Source organism: Podarcis cretensis, assembly GCF_951804945.1.
Source record: "Podarcis cretensis genome assembly, chromosome: 3".
NCBI classification, from domain to species: domain Eukaryota; kingdom Metazoa; phylum Chordata; class Lepidosauria; order Squamata; family Lacertidae; genus Podarcis; species Podarcis cretensis.
The window spans coordinates 34195225-34214907 of record NC_137172.1 but is presented as its reverse complement, the minus strand read 5'-3'; the positions used below and the strand labels follow the sequence as shown (position 1 = coordinate 34214907).

Genomic DNA, 19683 nt, shown 5'->3' with positions numbered 1-19683 from the left:
AATATCAACAGCGTTTGTAATTTTGGTGAATCATTCTTAACACTGACATTCTGCAGGGTAATGTTATCATCCAAATTTGTTTACAAAGTCTAAATTTATGATTCCGAGAGGTTTACTTTCTGTATTCTAATTTATGGGTTTAAATTGCTTTGTGGTTTAAAAATGCTGTGATTAAATAAAGCTGCCGTTTTCAGATGGGCTAACAGTATTTTCCCACAGCTTATACTAGTGTTGCTGAAAACTCGTGCCTTATATACTGTTAAGTGGATCTAGTCCAATGCTGTCTGCCTTTGGGTGGCAGAGGATTCTTACAGAGGTCTGTTTGTATTTGGTGTTTGAGATCCTTTTAAAGTGGAGGTGCAGGGAATTGGAGTCACACAAAAAAGGATATGACTCCAACTGCTGAAAATGAACTGAAATACTGAGTTGGGTGAGAACAAAAAAAAAAAATAGTAAGTACTCCCAAATAGCATGAGAAAATAAAATACAACTTTAATCCCACAAAAGCATGTTAAAATGCGAGAAGGGTATAAATAAAAATGCTATCCAGGTCAAGGCCTGATCAATGTGACAAACAATAAATAAATAAAACCTATGTCTGAGGTCTCCCTCAGTGATCAAAAGATTTTTAACAATGCATTTCCTTCCATCAGAGAACCCCTTCTCAGTGATTTCCCAGCCCCGTTGCCTTAAAAGCACAAACTTTTCAGCTGATGAAAAACATTTGGGAAAAGCCGCCTTGTCCCTACTGGCTCAGCCATAGACCAACGCACACCTTAAATTGTTGTTTTTTTGTTCTCTAACAGCTTCTTTAATAACCAGTACGGTGTAGTGGTATCAATCCCACATGATCTTAATTTTGGTCTAAGGTAGCCTTTGACAACTTGTAGCTCCAAACATCTGGAGGGCACCAACACCCAGCATTTCTGACCACTGGCCCTACTGGATGGGTCTGATTGGAACTGTAGTTCAAAATGTCTAATTTGCTAGGGCACCAAGTTGGCAAAAGCTCATATAACATGATAACCACTTTCCAGGCGGCTGCTGCCTTTGAGTTCATCAAATGTGTGAGTAAGAATGCAAAGACTTCTGGTATTTCACATTGCATACAATTCTTAACCTGGGTCTACTGCTTCATATGAATGTATGAAGTTATCTCGAATACTACCAGGCCATAAGGCCATCTAGCCCAGCCTTCCCTAACTTTGTGACCCAATATGCTACTAGATTACAACCTCATCACTCCAGCCAGCGTGGCCAGTCATTGGGGTGGTTCACAACATAATAATGATAATGATAATGATAATGATAATGATAATGATAATGATAATAATTTATTTATATCCCGCCCTCCCCAGCCGAAGCCAGGCTCAGGGCGGCTAACAACAATAATACAAAACAACAAAAATACAAGATAAACAGCACAAAATGCATAATAACAAACAAACAAACAAACCAGTATCCCTCCCTCTTCCCACCCAACCCCCCTCAAACACATTAAAAACACATAATCTGAGAGGGCCAAGGTTGGGTAATGATAATCTAGCCTATCAGAGTCTATTTGAGCAGTACTTCTCAAAAATCTTAGGAAGAGGTCTCTCTCAGCCTTGTTGAGCTCTTTTAGCCAGAGATCCTGGAGACTGAAACAACAGGGAGTAAGGTAAAGGTAAAGGTACCCCTGCCCGTACGGGCCAGTCTTGACAGACTCTGGGGTTGTGCGCCCATCTCACTTAAGAGGCCAGGGGCCAGCGCTGTCCGGAGACACTTCCGGGTCACGTGGCCAGCGTGACATCGCTGCTCTGGCGAGCCAGAGCCGCACACGGAAACGCCGTTTACCTTCCCGCTGGTAAGCGGTCCCTATTTATCTACTTGCACCCGGAGGTGCTTTCAAACTGCTAGGTTGGCAGGCGCTGGGACCGAGCAGCGGGAGCGCACCCCGCCGCAGGGATTCGAACCCCACCGACCTTTCGATCGGCAAGTCCTAGGCGCTGAGGCTTTAACCCACAGCGCCACCGAACAAATAGATTGATATGAATTTGTGCTTAGAGATGCTGAGATGGTCTGGTACACATACTGCTGTATAACATTTCTGTGTATTTTTTAAAGTATAAAAATGTGGGGCTGGCGTGAGGGGAAGAAAGCCCCATTGTTTCATTGTTCCTTTCTGTGCACTGAAGTATTTTAAATCAAGCTTTTTATTGTGCTTACGTTTGAACAGGCTACTAACCAGCCTAGGCATGTTTGCACACAGCAGTGTCTTCTCATTTAAATTCAATCACAGTCACAAAACAAGCCTGGCTTAGACTAGCTGAGGATATAAACTTCATTTTCATCTCATTAGGCCACCTGGAAGCAGCAATCAGTGAGTAGTCCTGACGTCAATGGTCTTTCTGCTTCATTAAAATGTTAATTTCATGGCTTTAATTCCTTTTGTAAAACGTGCTGCTGTGGGACACTGATGATTCTCCCCTCAGCCCCCAACTAGACTGATCTCCATGCCATATTTCTTTTTATTGCCGAAGGGATTTTTCCTCCTGTTTTATTTTTTTAGTTCTCTAAGAGGACACTGAGGACATTGGGCACATGTAAATATTTCTTGAAACAAGGAGTCCGTTTAAAAGCTTAAGAAGCTCATGAATTAATCATGACAAAGCTATCTAGGTTATATTGTTCTTTCACTATTTTGAAATGATCACAGCTTTGATAAGCATTTTACCCAACATTGGATCACTGAAATAAATTTACTATAAAAAAGATCCTATGTGAACCTATTTCTATACCAGGTCGGCGGTTCGAATCCCTGCGGCGGGGTGCGCTCCCGCTGCTCGGTCCCAGCGCCTGCCAACCTAGCAGTTCGAAAGCACCTCCGGGTGCAAGTAGATAAATAGGGACCGCTTACCAGCGGGAAGGTAAACGGCGTTTCCGTGTGCGGCTCTGGCTCGCCAGAGCAGCGATGTCACGCTGGCCACGTGACCCGGAAGTGTCTCCGGACAGCGCTGGCCCCTGGCCTCTTAAGTGAGATGGGCGCACAACCCCAGAGTCTGTCAAGACTGGCCCGTACGGGCAGGGGTACCTTTACCTTTTTATGTGAACCTATTTCTATACCAAGAATATTATTGGAAACCTTCTCTAATGTGTGCATTGTTTGTTACTACCTCTAAAAGGTAAAGGTCCAGTCCCAGACGACTCTGGGGTTGCGGCACTCATCTCGCTTTACTGGCCGAGGGAGCCGGTGTACAGCTTCTGGGTCATGTGACCAGCATAACTAAGCCACTTCTGGCGAACCAGAGCAGTGCACGGAAACGCCGTTTACCTTCCCACTGGAGTGGTACGTATTTATCTACTAGCACTGCTTGCTTTCAAACGGATAGGTTGGCAGGAACAGGGACCGAGCAACGGGAGCTCACCCCATCGCAGGGATTCAAACTGCTGACCTCCTGATCGGCAAGCCCTAGGCTCTGTGGTTTAACCCACAGACCTCTAAACTCAAATATTATCAAAATTCTGTTTTAATGTCATCAGGTGGAAGTGTAAAGCAGCCACGAGTGCTTCATGGTTCAGGAGCATTTGCCAAACACCCCTTAAAATGTATAACCATCTAGTGGTGATAGAAAGGTATATTATTAAGAAAGGTTAAAATACAGAAACATAAAATCTTAGAGTTAGAAGAGACCTCAAGGGTCATCTAGTCTAACTCCCTGCAATGTAGGGATCTCAGCTAAAGCATTCATGACAGCCAGCCATCCAACCTCTGTTTAAAAACCCCCAAGGACTCTACCACCTCTCACCGGAGTCTGTTCCACTGCTGAACAGCTCATACTGTCAGAAAGTTTTTCTGAATGTAAGACATTGTTGGTGAACCTGCCGACACTTCTCACAACTTAATGCAGAAAGTATTTTTTATTTCATAAGTATAAATTGTCAGCACAAAAAAAGAGTTGTAATTGTGGGGGCTTCATGGAGATTTTATATTTCAATTTTACCTTTCTCTCTGGAGTGAATATTCATCTTTTCATTTAAGGCTTCATTTGCTTCTGTAGTAGTTTCTTCAGAAAATAAACCTTTTCCCAGTTCTTGGTCAAACCAACCATGGAAAAAAATAGCTGGAAAATTATGTGAAGGCACCTTTGAATCTACTCTAAAAGAAACCACCGAAATATCATGAGGAAAGCCACATGAATAAAAGTGGGTCTCTTTAGTGAAACTGACTTCCTGTATAAAAGAAGGGATTTTTTAAAGCCAGGATTTGTGTTTGTGTGTGTGTTTTGTTTTAAGATTGGACTGGAATCTGACCAACTCTATTTTACCTTTTGAGGTTGTTGTTGTTGATGATGATGAGACTCATCATCATCATCACATGTCCATTATGCTAATATGCATAAGTATGTAACTTTTTCATATTCCCTCCTCTCTTGTTCCATGTTCACAGTCCTACTGTGTTTGGAATTCTACACATTCTAATAATACATTAATTGAATGAATGTGCATTCATGATAAAGATCAAAAACAACTACCATGGAATAAACTTTGGAGGCAAATTAACTGAAAATGGCAGCTAAAACAATACAGCTTTCAATGCCTGCTTAAAAGTGGGCAAGGAGGTGGTCTGTTGAACTTCTCTGGAAAGAGTCTGGGTTCCATGTTGAAAAAGGCCCCACCTAATCTCTGCCATCTGAAACTCTGTCAGAGGAGGGTTAACAAGAAGTGCCTCAGAAAAAGTTATCGAGCAAGTTCACATATGAGGCAGCGGTTTCTGATGTACCAAACTGTTCCCATCTTGTTATAAATAAATTTTATTTAGTTTAAAATGGGAAAATGTGCTAGAAAACATATCCCTTTATCCAACTTGGGGTGTGTGTGTGTGTGTGTGTGGAAATCAAGCCTTAACAAAAATGCTGGCTTGGATCCTAATATAAATGAACAAGGAATTCTAGGCAAGGAGAATTCCCTTCCTCTTCTCAGCATCCCCCACTCCTGATCCCACAGTCTTCAAAAACCAGGGGCCGCCTTTCAGAGAGGTTGTTCTGATGCCTACCTCGAGTGATATCCAATTGTGGCATCCCTTCTGTGCAACAGACTTTCCTTTTGTAAGCAAGACTTCCCATTCCTCCTCTTCCCACCTGCAGCTCCCAACACATCCTCAAATCTGCTCTAGTGGGTTGGGGAACCTGCAGAGCAGATTGGAGCGGGGAGAGGAAGTCCCATTGTGCCCACTGACTATCTCAGATTTGGGACAGGGTGATGGAATTAGAGTCATTCCCCTTAATAAATATTGAAATGTGTATTGGGAGGCAGCAACATCCTCTTTAGTAAAAATACAGCTGGACTCGCTTTCAGTGCATCCTAATTCTGACTGTCTCTCTCCTTTATATGATTGCATTTTTAAACGGCCTAGCACAGCCAATGAAAAACAATTGTACTAAATAAATCATATGTGCTACAAAGCAATATATCACAATTAGAAATCCATTATAGTTTAATTAGGCATTCCATTATTAAGTTGATGTATTTGGCTTCCTCCAGGTCTCTGGCTAATCCTGAAACAAATTCTTCTTTGTGGATAAATATTAGTCAGTCATAATTAAAGAGTGTTTATTGCAGCCGAGACTTTTAATTAAATCCCTTTCTGATTAAGATGGCTCCCTGAGTACTGGGTTTATTGAACTTAATAAGATTTGTCCACTTGTGTATTGTGGCATGGCAGAAACTGTTTCAGTGCCAGCAGATTAGCAGCTATAAGATCGTTTCTCCTCCTGTCCACTCATGGATTTAAACACCTGTCATTTTGAAAACTATATATAAGCTGCAGTCTGATCTACCACTTTATATTATAAGGCTAGCAGGCTGTTCACACAGTGATATATATAAACTATAATGACTGCATAGGAAACTTAATGTTGCCGCATCTTTAACGCTAAGTGGTTTTTAAAAGAGGCCCTCTTCTGCCGATCAGGGATGCACGTTGAAACACAAATAGTTTATCCTTCTGAAACTGGTTTTCTTCAGAGGCACATAGATGAGCTTGTTTGTGTATGATGCTCACCAAGCTCTGCTGGGAATGTTCACTTACTAACACAACTTATTTGAATAGTTTTAATGAAGCAGCAAGAAATTTAGGCAGAGCATTAACTGCTTGAAGGAGCATGGGCCAGATTCCGTCTGATTTGATTTAAATAACTGAGGAAAGAGCTTAAGAGATTGATTAAACTCCAAAATTAGTCATCTTAGATTGGATGACAAGTTAATGCCTTACTATTAGTTGATTTTCAAATGGTTTTGACAGAAAACGTGTAAGATGTAAGCATTATGAAGCTGAGGAGAACAATCAGTTACACCACAGTTTACATGCAGGGTGAAAAAAGAAAAGTTTTAAAATCTGCTCATGGCTTCTTTCCAATAATTGCTCATTAAGCAGTTTGGCAGTTTGTATCATTCCAGTAAAGCCAGTATATGTTATGTCTTGGGAGGGATAAGATTCACAAAATAAAAACAAAAACACCCATAAGAAGCCATTTCATGAGTTATGCAGTCATTTTCAGAGTTTACTTGAACCCGAATCCCCCAAATGACAACTATGTGCTTGAAGGTCATTAGAAAAATTCCAGTGTTCCTAGTTTAAACGTATTGTTAAACTTACCCTTTTTTATCTCCACTGGGACAGCACTATTCTAAAGATCCACTGATCTAATGGAGCTAGTTGCATGGTTCTTTGGATCCTAGCTAATGTTAATAGCCTTGCTGTTCACAGTAAAGCTCTCTGAATTAAAAACTGTTTTGTTATTTTGTTTGCTGCAGCTAATCTGTCATATTAGTGAATATTGTAAATGAATCAGTTCTTAACTTTATAGCTGTTTTCCTAAGCTACCAAGGGCCAGAAGGGTCCTTAATGACGTCTGAGATACAGTTGTGAAGATCCCTGAGCAGCTAAAGAGAACTCTCTAGTGGTTGAGTTGGGGCACTGATGAAAAGTGCAGAAATGAATTTTTGTATGGAGTATCTGGCAGCAACAAAATCTTACCTGCATATCTGGTTGGGAGGTGGTATCTCCCATTTTACAATGAGACTTCCAAGTGTGAGTTCTCTTTGAATAAGATTTTGAGACGGCCTCTAATTACAAATAGCAGATACTTAAGCCTTCTTAACAGTAGCAAAGGCCCCTGGTTTGTCAGGCAGTGTTAACTCTTGCTATTACCTACATATTATCTCACTTAAAACAAAAAACAAAAACACTTGAACTGTCCATAATTCAGGACATGTTAAATGAGATAATCCACTTTATTGTAAAAACTAGGAATATGCACTACCATCAAGATTTGGTTCAGTTCTGAATTTGCTACCTCGGGAAGTAGCCCACTTCATCCCAAAATGTGTTGTGGCCTACCCCATTCAACTCTGGCTCCAGAATCAACTTTATTAATTTCCTTCATGAAAAATGAAGCTCTGCCCCTTCCGCTATTGTGGGGAATCGAAAACAGCCATTGCTCTGAGGTGGTGAAAACCCCACAGGACCGAAGCCAATCTGCCTGCAGGTAAAAATTCCTCCTTGATGCTGAGAACAAATCACCGACTCATGTCCATAGGAACGTTGCAGATAGAGACCTGCTTCAATGAAGAAAGTCACAAAAGTTATAACTATATACAGTGGTACCTTGGTTCTCAAACTTAATCTGTTCTGGGAGTCCGTTCAGAAACCAAGGTGTGGCTTCCGATTGGCTGCAGGGGATTCTTCTACTCAAGGGGAAGCCACATAGGATGTTCAGCTTCCAAAAAACGTTCGCAAACAGGAACACTCTTTTCTGGGTTTGCGGCATTTGAGAGCCGATTTGTTCAGCAACTAAGCCGTTCGGGAACCAAGGTTCCACTGTACATAGAAGGGCAGGTGGGGAAGTTAGAGGTCCCTGACCCACACAGAAAAGGCCGGCTGCCTCCACTTCACACAAAGCTGCATGTTGGGGAACCAGAATGTTCAGCAACATGAAAACTATTGTCAAATATGTGGCATGCTGGATTTGATTGCAGCACTAGGCCTTCACCCCTGGAATTTAATGGTTCAGGCAAGCAGACTAATTTCATGAACAGGGTAATGTTGAGGCACATTCATGGGTTTTTCACACAACAGGAGGGGTTTTGTGTGAGGTAGTGACGCTGTTGTTACGCTGATCATATGAGCAAAGGGTTTTGTTCTTTTTAGAGGCAGTGTGGGACATGGGCCTATTGTCAGAACTCATTCTCTAAATCTTAGAACAGGGCTATTTCAGTCCGAGTGCCACATTCCCTTCTGGTCAGAGGCACCAAGTTGGGGGGGGGGTGCATGTGTGTGTGATGTAACTGTTTCAGACACTGTACAGCCGGGGGCAACCTCCAGCCAGGCTGCTCCAAGCCACCCTGCCTCCTGGGGTGTCCTCCTGTCAGGCTGTGCGGCGACATTCTGCTAGGCTGTTCTAGTCCTCACTGCATCTTCCAGTGCTGTGCAGCCTGAGGCAACCTCCAGCTAGGCCCTGTGGCCTAGGATTGCAGGGGAAACGTAAGAGGAAGGGAGAGGATGGGCTCAGCCTGTTCCACCCCCTCAAGACTGGTGGGTTTTGGTCCCGTCCCAACAGACTTTGGGGGAGCTGGCATCTATTCTTTCGTCAACCTTTCAGGGGTTGTATGCCAGGGGTTAGACAGGGGCAGAGGCAAAAGTAGGCAGAGCACCACATGTAAATTTTACCCTTCTACAGCAGGCTAGTTTCTGCACACACTCGTAGACATTTCTCTATCCTCCACTCAGACAAGCAGGCAAGAGGCAGCAGAGTTTAAGGACACATTCCAGCTTTGCAAAAACACTTGAGATGTGAAGGAGAGCGAACGAGAAGAGGAGTTAATTGGGGTGAGTGTGGAAGGTTGGATAAAGAGACCTCAGTCCTGAGCTTCCCTGCCTCAGACGCTGGCAAGGTATCATGATTTAATATCCAAAATCAGTTTAAATCTTACTAGCTTGTAATAATGTGTGCATTCAGGGACAGCAGCACACATGCAAGTTTTCCACGTGGCATGGATTTACGCATTTGCTTCAATGCCAGTAAGTGTTTCACACAGTCCATTGTACACTGAAGTGAAGGGGGGCATTGTCGCTTATGTAGGCCATGCATGTGGACTGAAGCCGCCAAAGAGATCTAACTTTGACCATGCACCATTTATTTTACGTCCCATAACTGTGTTAACAGCGATGGCTGTGAGAGCTTGTCTACATAGATTCAAAATTATGTGGTCCTGAGAAGGGAACAAGTTTGCATAATTGGGAGAAATGTGCAGTTGTGAAGCCTGTAAACTGAGTTAGATAAACAGAGTCCATGAGTCAGTTCTGCCTGGTCATCCTGAAGAGGCTGAAAATAACTTGTTTTTCCACCCTTTTGACCTTCTCCTATCCCACTTTTTGTATGTTGTCTGTGCTTTATTTATAGCTCATTCACTTTGTAATTCATAGAATAGCACTTCAGAAGCTGCAGGAGAAAGAGAAGCATTGCTATGAAGGCTAAAATGCAGCTGCCAGGTTGGCACTAGCATGAATGCAGTCCCTGAGTTAGAATATTACACATCACAACAGCTGATTTTGTCCTGTTGCCCATATCCTTTATGTGCCTAGCCGTTGCTCTTCAGTGAATCCTTTCTCAGTACACAAAAGGCAGCCTTCAAAGGACAGTTGTATTTTTTTTGGGGGGGGGGGGAGTTGACATTGTTTGAACTTTGGAGCAAATGAAGGGCTTTTCTGCACAAAGAATGCCTCAAATGCATGTTATCCTGGACACAATAAGCTTGAAAGCCCTTATCTCGTATCTCATAAGAGAGGAAGAAGAATAACTACGCAGTGGTCCACTTGCTTTTTTAACAATGTAGGTAGCGTCGGCACTGGAAAGGAGAAGTGCACAGCCTCTCAAGAACTTTAAACACAAATAAAGGCCTAAAGTTCAGGGGTGGGGAACTGATTGACCCCTAGATGTTGCTGCCCTCCATGTCAACCAACATGGCACATGCAGCAACACCTGGAGGGCCACAGGTTCCCCACCCCTAGCCTAAAGGGTGGGACAGAAAAAATGAGTTTAAAAAAGGTTGCACTCCTAAGTGGGAATAATTACTTACTTGGCACAGTAATACAAGCAGTAGGAATTTACTGCTGACTAAACTTGCATAGGATTGGGATGCATAAAAAAACAACAACCATTATCAGTCTGGCCAGGGTTACAATTTTTCAGGACATAGGTGGCAAATCTCTTGTCATGTAAAGAAAGCTTGGGAGATAATAAGCGTCCTGTTGAACTCTTTGCTGATATCTGGTGAAGTTGCTTCTTGTTGCAAAGGCAGGAGTGCACAATGACATTCTTAGGCGCGCATTTAGGATTCTTTCCTTGCCTCGCAGTTGGCCTTTGGCATAGGTTTCATCAGCTTTTGGCAGTTAGATTTTGTTCTGGCAAGATGCCAGGAGTACAGTGCAACCTCATTCGTCTGTACGGACTGCAAGACACCCAAACCCTTTTGATAAACATGCAATTGAGAAGGCAAAAGTGCTATTTATTTTCCATGCAGATTCATTTACATAGCTTGCCAGAAGGGACACATCACAGCTTTTCATAGCTAGACTTTCCTGACAACCAGAGTGTTTACCCTGTATAATGTTCAGTAGCATCACTATGGTATCGTTAAAGACGGATTGAATGATTGGGTTTTAATTCTGCAAATTGTGTCTTTGCTCTGTGGACAGGCTTATCGTAGCCTGAAGAGGGGATGGCAGTGAGCTAGATGCTTAAGGCTTGGTTTCACCCAGTTTTCTTTAAACCTACATTCTCATAGAGCTGGAAGGGACCACGAGGATCATCTAGTCCGACTCTCTGCAATGCAGGAATCTTTTCCCCAACCCATGTCCCTGAGATTAAGTCTCATTCTCTATCAACTGAGCTATCGGGTTGCTGTGTTATGTTATTGATGTTATTAGTGAAATGCTTTTTGAAGTATATGCCCCCTTTACTGATTTTGTTTCCCCAAAAAACTACAGGTTGTGGCTTCTGCTTTCATTGTTCACCAACCCCATCTACCCCCTTCACCCCCACCCCATTGCCAACCCCCTTCTATTTACAACTCACCCCAAACCCCTCCTCCCCATCTCCTCGCATCTCACCTGTTCCCCTTTCCATCTCACTCACAAGTCACCCTCCCCTCCCCCATCAGATTGCCCAACCCCTTCCTCATAGGTCACCCCCCCAAAAAAAAAGTCCTGCATCACCACTCCCACATATTGCCACCCTCTGGACCCCCCACCAGCTGTGCTTTGCACTCTCCTCAAGTGTTTTGGCCTGGCTGGAATGGATCCTTCAAGTGTCATGTCTCTTGCTTTCATGGATGGAGAGATGAAGGGCAAGGGCAGGGGTAGAAACCTCCAACTTTTGTGCACCTAGAATGTACCCAACTATACATAGGTAAAAGTCATGTCCATTGCTCTGCCCAAACTGGCATGTGGCTTCTGGGAAGGTTTCCAACTGTAGCCCTTGGGCTGACAAACTCTCCTGTTTTAGGCAAAGAGAACAGCCAGCTTGGTGATCCATTTGGAAGGCATATGCTGCCCTGGATTCCACCTCAATAAGCCGGTTGCAATGTAATTTTGATCATTCCAAGTCTTAACTTCTGCTTCCCAAGATCTTTGCAGGCAAACCTACATTCCATACTACATCATTTGGATTTTTTCACCCACTGGCTTTTTTTTTAGCCACCTCACAAGATTAATGCGTTATTTTCATAAACCAAGTAAAGAAAAGCTTTCAGATACATCTTAAGAGCTTGATATGTGCCAAGGATGAATAATTTCCTGTGATAGTAAGATAGAAATTTAACCAATGAAGTTAAATTTGTGTAAATTCAAGCAAGATGCTTTTTTAATAAAAGGAGAATTTCAAAAATGCAATGTGATAAAAGTGACTTTTGTTTGCTTATGAAAATGCATTTAACTGAAGAGAGTGATTTATTAGGGAAGCTTTTACTTTGGTCACAAGCTTAGTTAGAGTTTTGGGAGTTGCCTTTTGATGGCCTCAGACATAATGCCTAAAACAATTAGCTTTGCATTGTAATTATTGAGAGAAAGATGTGATGTCTGTAGATCCTGAAATATGAGCGACTTTAAGTGGAATGCAAATAGGTCAAAAGAAATATTAATAGAAAGGAGCCAGACAATAATGCTTTCTGGATTGTCTTTTGCTTAGTAACTTCTAAGTAGCTGGAGCCAGTGCCCATTTTAGTGCTTTATCTTTATTAGGAATTGTTATGCATGAGTTCCTATGAGTTTGCCATCAGTGGAATACTGATGCTTCTGTTTTCTGAGTTGCTCTGTTCTTAGAAGTGTGCTAACTCCAGATACAAAGAGCATTCTTCTGCTTAGTACATTCATTCGGAGGGTAGATTCATTCTATTAAATTATTAAGACTCCATTAGTCAAGATTATGTTAGAACAGGCAAGATTTTTCACTTCGTTTTTGTAAAATTTTGACTAACTTTTTACAAATAAAGAAATTGCTTAGACAGATGATTTGAATGATGTGTTAAGTCCCAAGCTGGATAAACAGTGGTCCAAGGAAAGAAAGCATCAGTGAAATTCAGGTTACCAACCAATGTAGGGATATATATGAAATCCCTGTTACTAATAGATTGTGGGAGATATTGTGCTAAAGAAGAGATTGTGCTTTTTATGCTATATGACATTACACTAAAGAAGAGATTATACATTTTATTCTTTACCTTATTACACATACTTAAGTAATGACATTATTTGGATTGCCCCTACTATAGTGTGGGAAGTTCATCAAGTAATAATAGCAGCAGGTACAATGCAGTTCATAATCTGGTTATACTAGGAAGGAAGGAAGGAAGGAAGGAAGGAAGGAAGGAAGGAAGGAAGGAAGGAAGGAATTTTCAATGTACTATAGTGGTAGAGAAAGTACAAAGCAAATATTCTGGAAATCAAATATATTGGTGAAATCTTATGCATGTTTACTCAGAAGGATTCAGTCAGACTTTGTATGAGGTAAATGTATAAAGCAATGTGGCCTTGAAGAGTTGCACTGAGGACAAGCTAGTAATGCTCTATTCTGCAGGAGTTTTCGATTGTGCATTCTGTATCCTTAACAAGTAGATCTTGTTTAACAAGACTGAATGTTCTGGATCTGCAGGAGAATGCCGTCAGGGCTTTTTTTAAATATATATTTTTTATTAGTTTTCCAATATAAAACTATACAAAACAAATCATCCAATTTATCACCAACATCTTTTTTTTTTTTACTTCCACCAACATGTTTGATAATTCTCCGTCTTAATCACTTCTTACACATTTCTTAATTTAATATTGCACTACAATAATATCCTAATTTACCTTATTTTTTAAACAATATTTCTACCATACATTCTCACAGAGCTTCCTGAAAGCTTACAAACGTTATCTGGTCATCACATGTAGTTTTCATATAATCCAGTCTTCAGTGAATCTCTGGTCTCGTCGGTTCCGGATCCTTCCTGTTAATTTATCAAGTTCTGCGTATTCCATTAATTTCATTCTCCATTCTTCAATCGTAGGTAGTTCTTCTTGTTTCCATTTTTGGGCCATTAATATTCTTGCTGCCGTTACTGCGTATAAAAATAACTTCCATTCTTTCCGGACAGGGCTTTTTTTCAGCTGGAACTTGCTGGAACTCAGTTCCAGCACCTCTCAGGTGGGCGCCATTGCCATTATAAGAGAAAAAGCGAGGCGTTTGTGGTGAATTCCGGCACCTCTTCTTTTCTAGAAAAACAGCACTTAATATGGATCACAAAGAGCCTTTCTTGTGAGGCAGATCTTAGGACATTTCAGACATACTTGAAAACTGTTTTCGTTCTCACCCGAGGCATTGTTACAGCTACTGCTGCTAAGGCTCATTTACATTTTCTTAGTTTTCAAATGAAGGCTTACCGTGCTTTGAAAATTCATGCAGGCTGTTGCAGGAGAGGGCACAGCCCCACTTGTTGGGACAAGAAAGTATGCAGGTATATGCTATTCATGTTGGATGGAGGGCCAATCCTTCATTCCAGGTGCTCTCATAAGTGACATCCAAAGCACATGAAGCTTGACAATTCAGTTGTAATTTCCGTTCTTTGCATTGACCTCAGTCAAACTCAACAGTGGTTTTCCTGCAGTTTTCAAAGTGTAGTAAAAGTCATGCAGAACCACAAGGCAGTCTCGCTGGTGATTTTAGCAACATAGATCTCCATGTCTAAAGGCTAGCATATTTCTTCAGATGTACCGTCAGGAGGCTCTTTGAAAGCTGTCTGCCTTACTTGAGGAGTATAGATTTCAGCTTGTAGCAGAGTGGTAGCACCAGAAAAATATGTGAAGTGCACAGAAGGAGCACTGTATGTTTTGGAGAAAATGGGAAGGGACCTTCCTCACATTTTAGATTTCTGAAAGAGATTCACTTTAACACTTCCATCCTTGAGATTTTCTCTATAAGTATTTTCAATGGATTTTTGATGAAATGTTAAGTAACTTTGCTCAAAGTTGAAGCTTTACTTTAATTTATAGTCTATCATTTGTGTGTGAAAACTTGCTTTCCTTCAACTAACCACAGGGACCTAGCAAGGAGGGTGAGGGGTATTTGCAATCCATGAAACACAACTTTTGTAAGCCAACTGGGAATCATGCACACAGAGGCTGAAACAGACCCGGAGAAGATGTTAAGACCGTCAGTCATCAGTTACTTTTATTATTCCTTATATAACACATAACACCAGCTGCATGCCGGGTACTGTATAATGTTCAGAAATGGCATGATCCGTGGTCCAAAAGGGTTAGAATCTACGTTAGTTCATCAAGGCAGAGGAAAAATGAATCAATATCAGGGATTTCCAGTGACAGAAGAAGCCTATGACATGGAGGACCAGTGTGGCACCCTCTAGATGTTTTTGACTAGAGCTCCAGTCATCCCTGACCATTGGCCATGATGGCTGGGGCTGATGGGAATGATAATCCAAAACATCTGGAAGACACCACATTGGCTACTTCTGGGCCATAAACATCTGACAGAATGATAAAGTAAGGTGGAAATAAAATCCTATGCCAGCACATAAATGTTTAGAACTGGGTCATAGCAAAAGTACGCAGTCGCAATACTACAAAGCATATACTCTCATTAGAATGGCAACATTGTTGTGATGACATGGGAGAGGTATGCCGATGGAAATATTTGACAAAAATGCCAAAGAGCAGAATTTTGAAAGCAAAGAGAGAGATATTTTATACCCAACTATGCAACATGTTGCCTATTTCCAGTATGTGTATAACTATAACAACAACAGAAGCCCTCCTGAAGTAGCCGGCCTGTATTTCCAAACAACCATTGTTTTAAATCTCTAATGCACTCAGCTCTACCCCAGCCAGCAGACTGAAGTTTTAAAAGGAAATGCAAAATAAATTAACGTGCTGGCCCAGCTTATCTTAAACATCATATCCAGTGAGTGTGGCACCCACATTGAATTAGGCAAGCTGACTTTAGATTGCATAAAAATAATGTATTATTGCTATTTATTATTTATTTAACTTATTCATCTTTTTGAATGAAAAGTAACTCAAAGCCACTTTTAAAAAATCTGGGACACTGTTAGGCAAGAAAGTAGTGCACTGTGTTAGAGCTGGCATTGGTGCAAATACGCGGAGCTAAATAATAGTGTAGACCACTACACTAAATAATAGTGTAGACCACTGTCCATCTTAAAAGGAAGCAGCACTAGAAGATACATAGATGACTTAGCTTGCAGTCGTAACAATGTCTACTCCAAAGTAAGTTGTATTGAATTCAATACTCCTTGATAAGTGGGATGAAAATTGCAGACTTCACTTCAGTTTAATTTTTGGGATTAAATAGATAAGATTTTCAAAAGTTCTTTTGATTGAAGAGGAGAACGCAAATGGCAAAACATAATCTTAAAGGTTTGTGGCCTATTTTCCTGGACCTAGAAGACAGAAAATGACATTTTAAAATGGATCTCCTAGATTTTTAGGTGATTCTGGTTTCAGTTGTTCACAGTATCTAATCAGTGCTCAGTTCCGTGAATACTGACTAGCTGTATTCATAGTCTTTATCTATTTTCCCCTAGGCAACAACCTTGATGCTATCCATGACATAACAGTGGCATATCCTCAAAACATTCCTCAAACCGAGAAGCATCTTCTGTATGGAAACTTCCCAAAGGAGATTCATTTTCACGTCCAGAGATATCCAGTACAGTCTCTGCCAACCTCTCGGGAAGAACTGCAACTCTGGTGTCAGAAGCGCTGGGAAGAAAAGGAAGAAAGGCTTCGTTTGTTTTATGAAGGCAAAAAATACTTTGATGCAACACGAAGAAGCAAAATTCCACCCTGTAAATCTGAGTTCAGGGTCATGGTTGTTAAGTGCATTTCACTCCTTTACTGGACATCTTTCACACTGGCTATGTTTGTGCTGCTATACTTGTACAGCTTTGTGCGGTGGTATTTTGTAATTCTTGTTGTCATTTTTGTTATGCAACAAAAAGCATTTGGTGGGCTTGAATTGCTGGAACTTGCATGTCATCGGTTTTTTAGTAAAAAATTACGCAACTCAGAAAGAGACTAAATTTGGTGTATGTTGTGGGGAGGGGGGTTAAGTTTGTGGACATTTTTCAAATGTGCCACAGGGTTTGCAAAAGTGGGAGGAGATTTTGCATGAGAATCATTGGTCTGTCTTAATGCTGTGGTTGGTTAATACACTGTGCACTTATATTGTAAAAAGAGAAAGAACAGTCATGTGAATTTTTAATTTTTGAATGTATCTTCAGAGTTTCTCTCTTTGGCAGCTAGCATATACAATGTCTCTGCAAAATAATTTGCCAACCAATCACATTTTATAGCTCTTGAGCCTTTCGGGAGCTATAAATAGCTGGGCAAATTGTCGTGCTAAAAGCAGTGGCCTGTGATCCCTACATGGCCTTGCCATAAATAAATTGTGAAATTTGAAAGTCCCCACTCATTACATGGTTCATATTGGCCTTTCTTTAGCTCTTTCCCCCTTTCCCTTTCTGTGAGAGAATCATTATTAGTATCAGCAAATTTTCTGACCTGCAGAATGAGAAAACAAAAGATGTTAATTTGGGTCTATTCTATTATACTCCATTTTTATATGCCTGTTCTGTCTGTTGATTAAACTTGCACACCTCAGTTTTTAAACAAGCTTCGAAACAAGTTTTGAACATGTATTTTGAAACAGGTTTCAATGAAAATCAATTGAATTGATCTTGAGGTAAATATTATGGCAAAGGATTTTCATGAAGTTTCAACAAATATTTTGTCAGCAGCCCACCTAAGGCTGGCTGTATTGAAGTCCTGTGAATGGTTTGTAATATGTTCAGATAGTAGGCAATCTCATGTTTGAAACTGGATTGGCCTACAACATGACCATGTACCAAACCATCCACAAGATAGGAAACAGGGAGCCAGCACATAACACGATTGTTCAACACCAACAAAGGATCTTAATGCCCACACAATTAGAAGTACCAGTTACATTTTTTTATTTTTTAAAAAAATCTCCCTTTTGGATTGTGGCAAAACATGAGAAAAGTTAAGAGTTTTTGTTGTTCGCTTGTTTGCTTTAATAATGTGTTTTTTGATCACAAATGGCACATGTAGATATGCTCACCTCACAAAGATTCACATGATAGGTGTCAATAGCTGGATCACCCCTCATTTCCTATCCAGGTGCTGAGAGTATAAAGAGAATGGCACATTGGCTTTGCAATTAAGGAAATCATACAGATGTACAGCACTTGAATGTTAGAAAAACATGATGGGTTTTCACACAGTGTATTAGAAGCATGAGTTTCAGCATTGCTGTGAAGAATTTCACCTTGATTATGTAAGAGAAAATATTTTTATTTTTGTTTTGCTGCTTAGTTCTACTGGTCAACATTTGGAAGCCCCAGCCAGTAGGAACATCTTTACCTTCTGAGGTTAAAGCAGCATCCTATAGATGGCAAGTGAAGTTGAGGCATCATGTCCACAGTCACTCCACCCACCCCAGTGTAACTCCCCTAGAGCAAGAAACTGTAAAATGACTCCTAGAATGCCAAACAGAGGACTCTCACAGTGCCACCTCCCCTTTGCTCCAGAAAGTCCTTTTCACAGGACCACTTCCCAGTAAAAGGGGATGCCTGAACAACTAGTGAGCCAGCAAGCTAAAACAAACACACACCGAGAGCCACCTATCCACCAGGGAGACTGATAAATCTTGTGTTTGCTGCCTGCCAGACAAAATCAGGTTGTCAAGCCCCTGACAGGCCACAACATGTGGCCGGTTGGACCTTCTGTGGTCTTGGAAGGTCACCATTCTCAGTGTCTCAGACACTCTGATTTATATGCTTGATTCATGAACTGCTTCCTGTTTTCTAGAGCATCTGTTACCTTTGCTTTTGACATAAAAATAAATGGGGGAGCCGCTGTCATGCAAACTATCAGAGGGGAGAGGTTTCTAGCAAGAAGAAACCGATCTCTATTCAGTGGAGGGAAGGGGGACCTGTGACCCTCCAGATATTGTTGGACTACAAATCCCAATATCCCTGACTGCTGTCTGTGACAACTGGGAATTGTGGGAATTGTAGGCCTGGGAATTGTTGGCTGCCCCTTCTCTATTCACTCTCTTGGCCACTCTGGAAATAACCCCACACTTGCTAAGAAGCAAGTTCCCTACTCTCTCTAGTGACTTGAGGCTACATGTATTCCTTGAAATGTCCTAGCTTAGTTATACGTCATCTCTGTTGACTAAGCACTTTCCCCCCAGCACTTTTTCTTAGAATTACAGTGAACTCTTTCTACGGACTGTATTTGTCATCAATTGGTTATAGCTGACAAAGTTCCCTTCCCTGCACTGAATATAATTAGTAAGACGGAGCCATAAGCCAACACTTAAGTATTCATTGTTGATCTCATTAAGTGTCATGTCTGCTTCCATGTCTTCGTTCAAACCTTGTTCCTTCTGCAATGCATTTTTATAGGTTCATTTTATATATAAATTGTATTAAGAGACAACTGGGGTACAAAAGGTCTCCAGACTAGCCTTAGTTTTCAGGTTTTACCAAACTGTTAGAATGTTTTAGCCACAAACGAACAAACTTATTCTACAGCAACAATAAAAGAATTTCAAATGCACATTCCTTGGTATAATATCCATGGTGAATTAGTCCCTTTTTCATAAAACAAAGACATTGCTTCTTTCTGCAGCCTTTTACTGAGAGATTGATTTACTATTGAGACATCCAATCTCAAAGGTTCAAAGAGGTTGTGATATTGCATCGTAGCAGAATAATAACAGCAGACCAATTCAAATAGGGTGAGAACATGACATGAGAAAAGCCTGCCGGATCAGGTCTGTAGCCCAGCTAGTCCAACCTCCTCTTCTCCCAGAAGCCAACCAGATACCTATGGGAAGCCAACAGGCAGGACCTGAGCACAACAGCACTGTCCCTTCCTGTCGTTTCTGGTATTCAGAAGCATAGCACCTCCAGCTGTGCAGGGAGAACATAACCATTGGGTTTCATCAACCCATCAACAGCCTTACCCTCCATCAATTTGTCTAAGCATCCTTTAAAGCCAGACAATTTGGTGGCCATTGCTTTCCCTTGTGG

The 19683-nt window shown here is 41.2% G+C and overlaps 1 protein-coding gene across 1 annotated transcript in view; it reads left to right on the top strand.

The window, feature by feature from the left end:
* Positions 1–19207, top strand: part of LCLAT1 (lysocardiolipin acyltransferase 1) — a 94227-nt gene extending 75020 nt beyond the window's left edge. The window contains exon 6 of the mRNA XM_079969322.1: positions 16144–19207. Within this exon, the coding sequence (XP_079825448.1) occupies positions 16144–16640 (497 nt within the window). The 3' untranslated portion in view covers positions 16641–19207. The remainder of the gene's footprint in view (positions 1–16143) is intronic.
* The last annotated feature ends 476 nt before the right edge of the window (positions 19208–19683 follow it).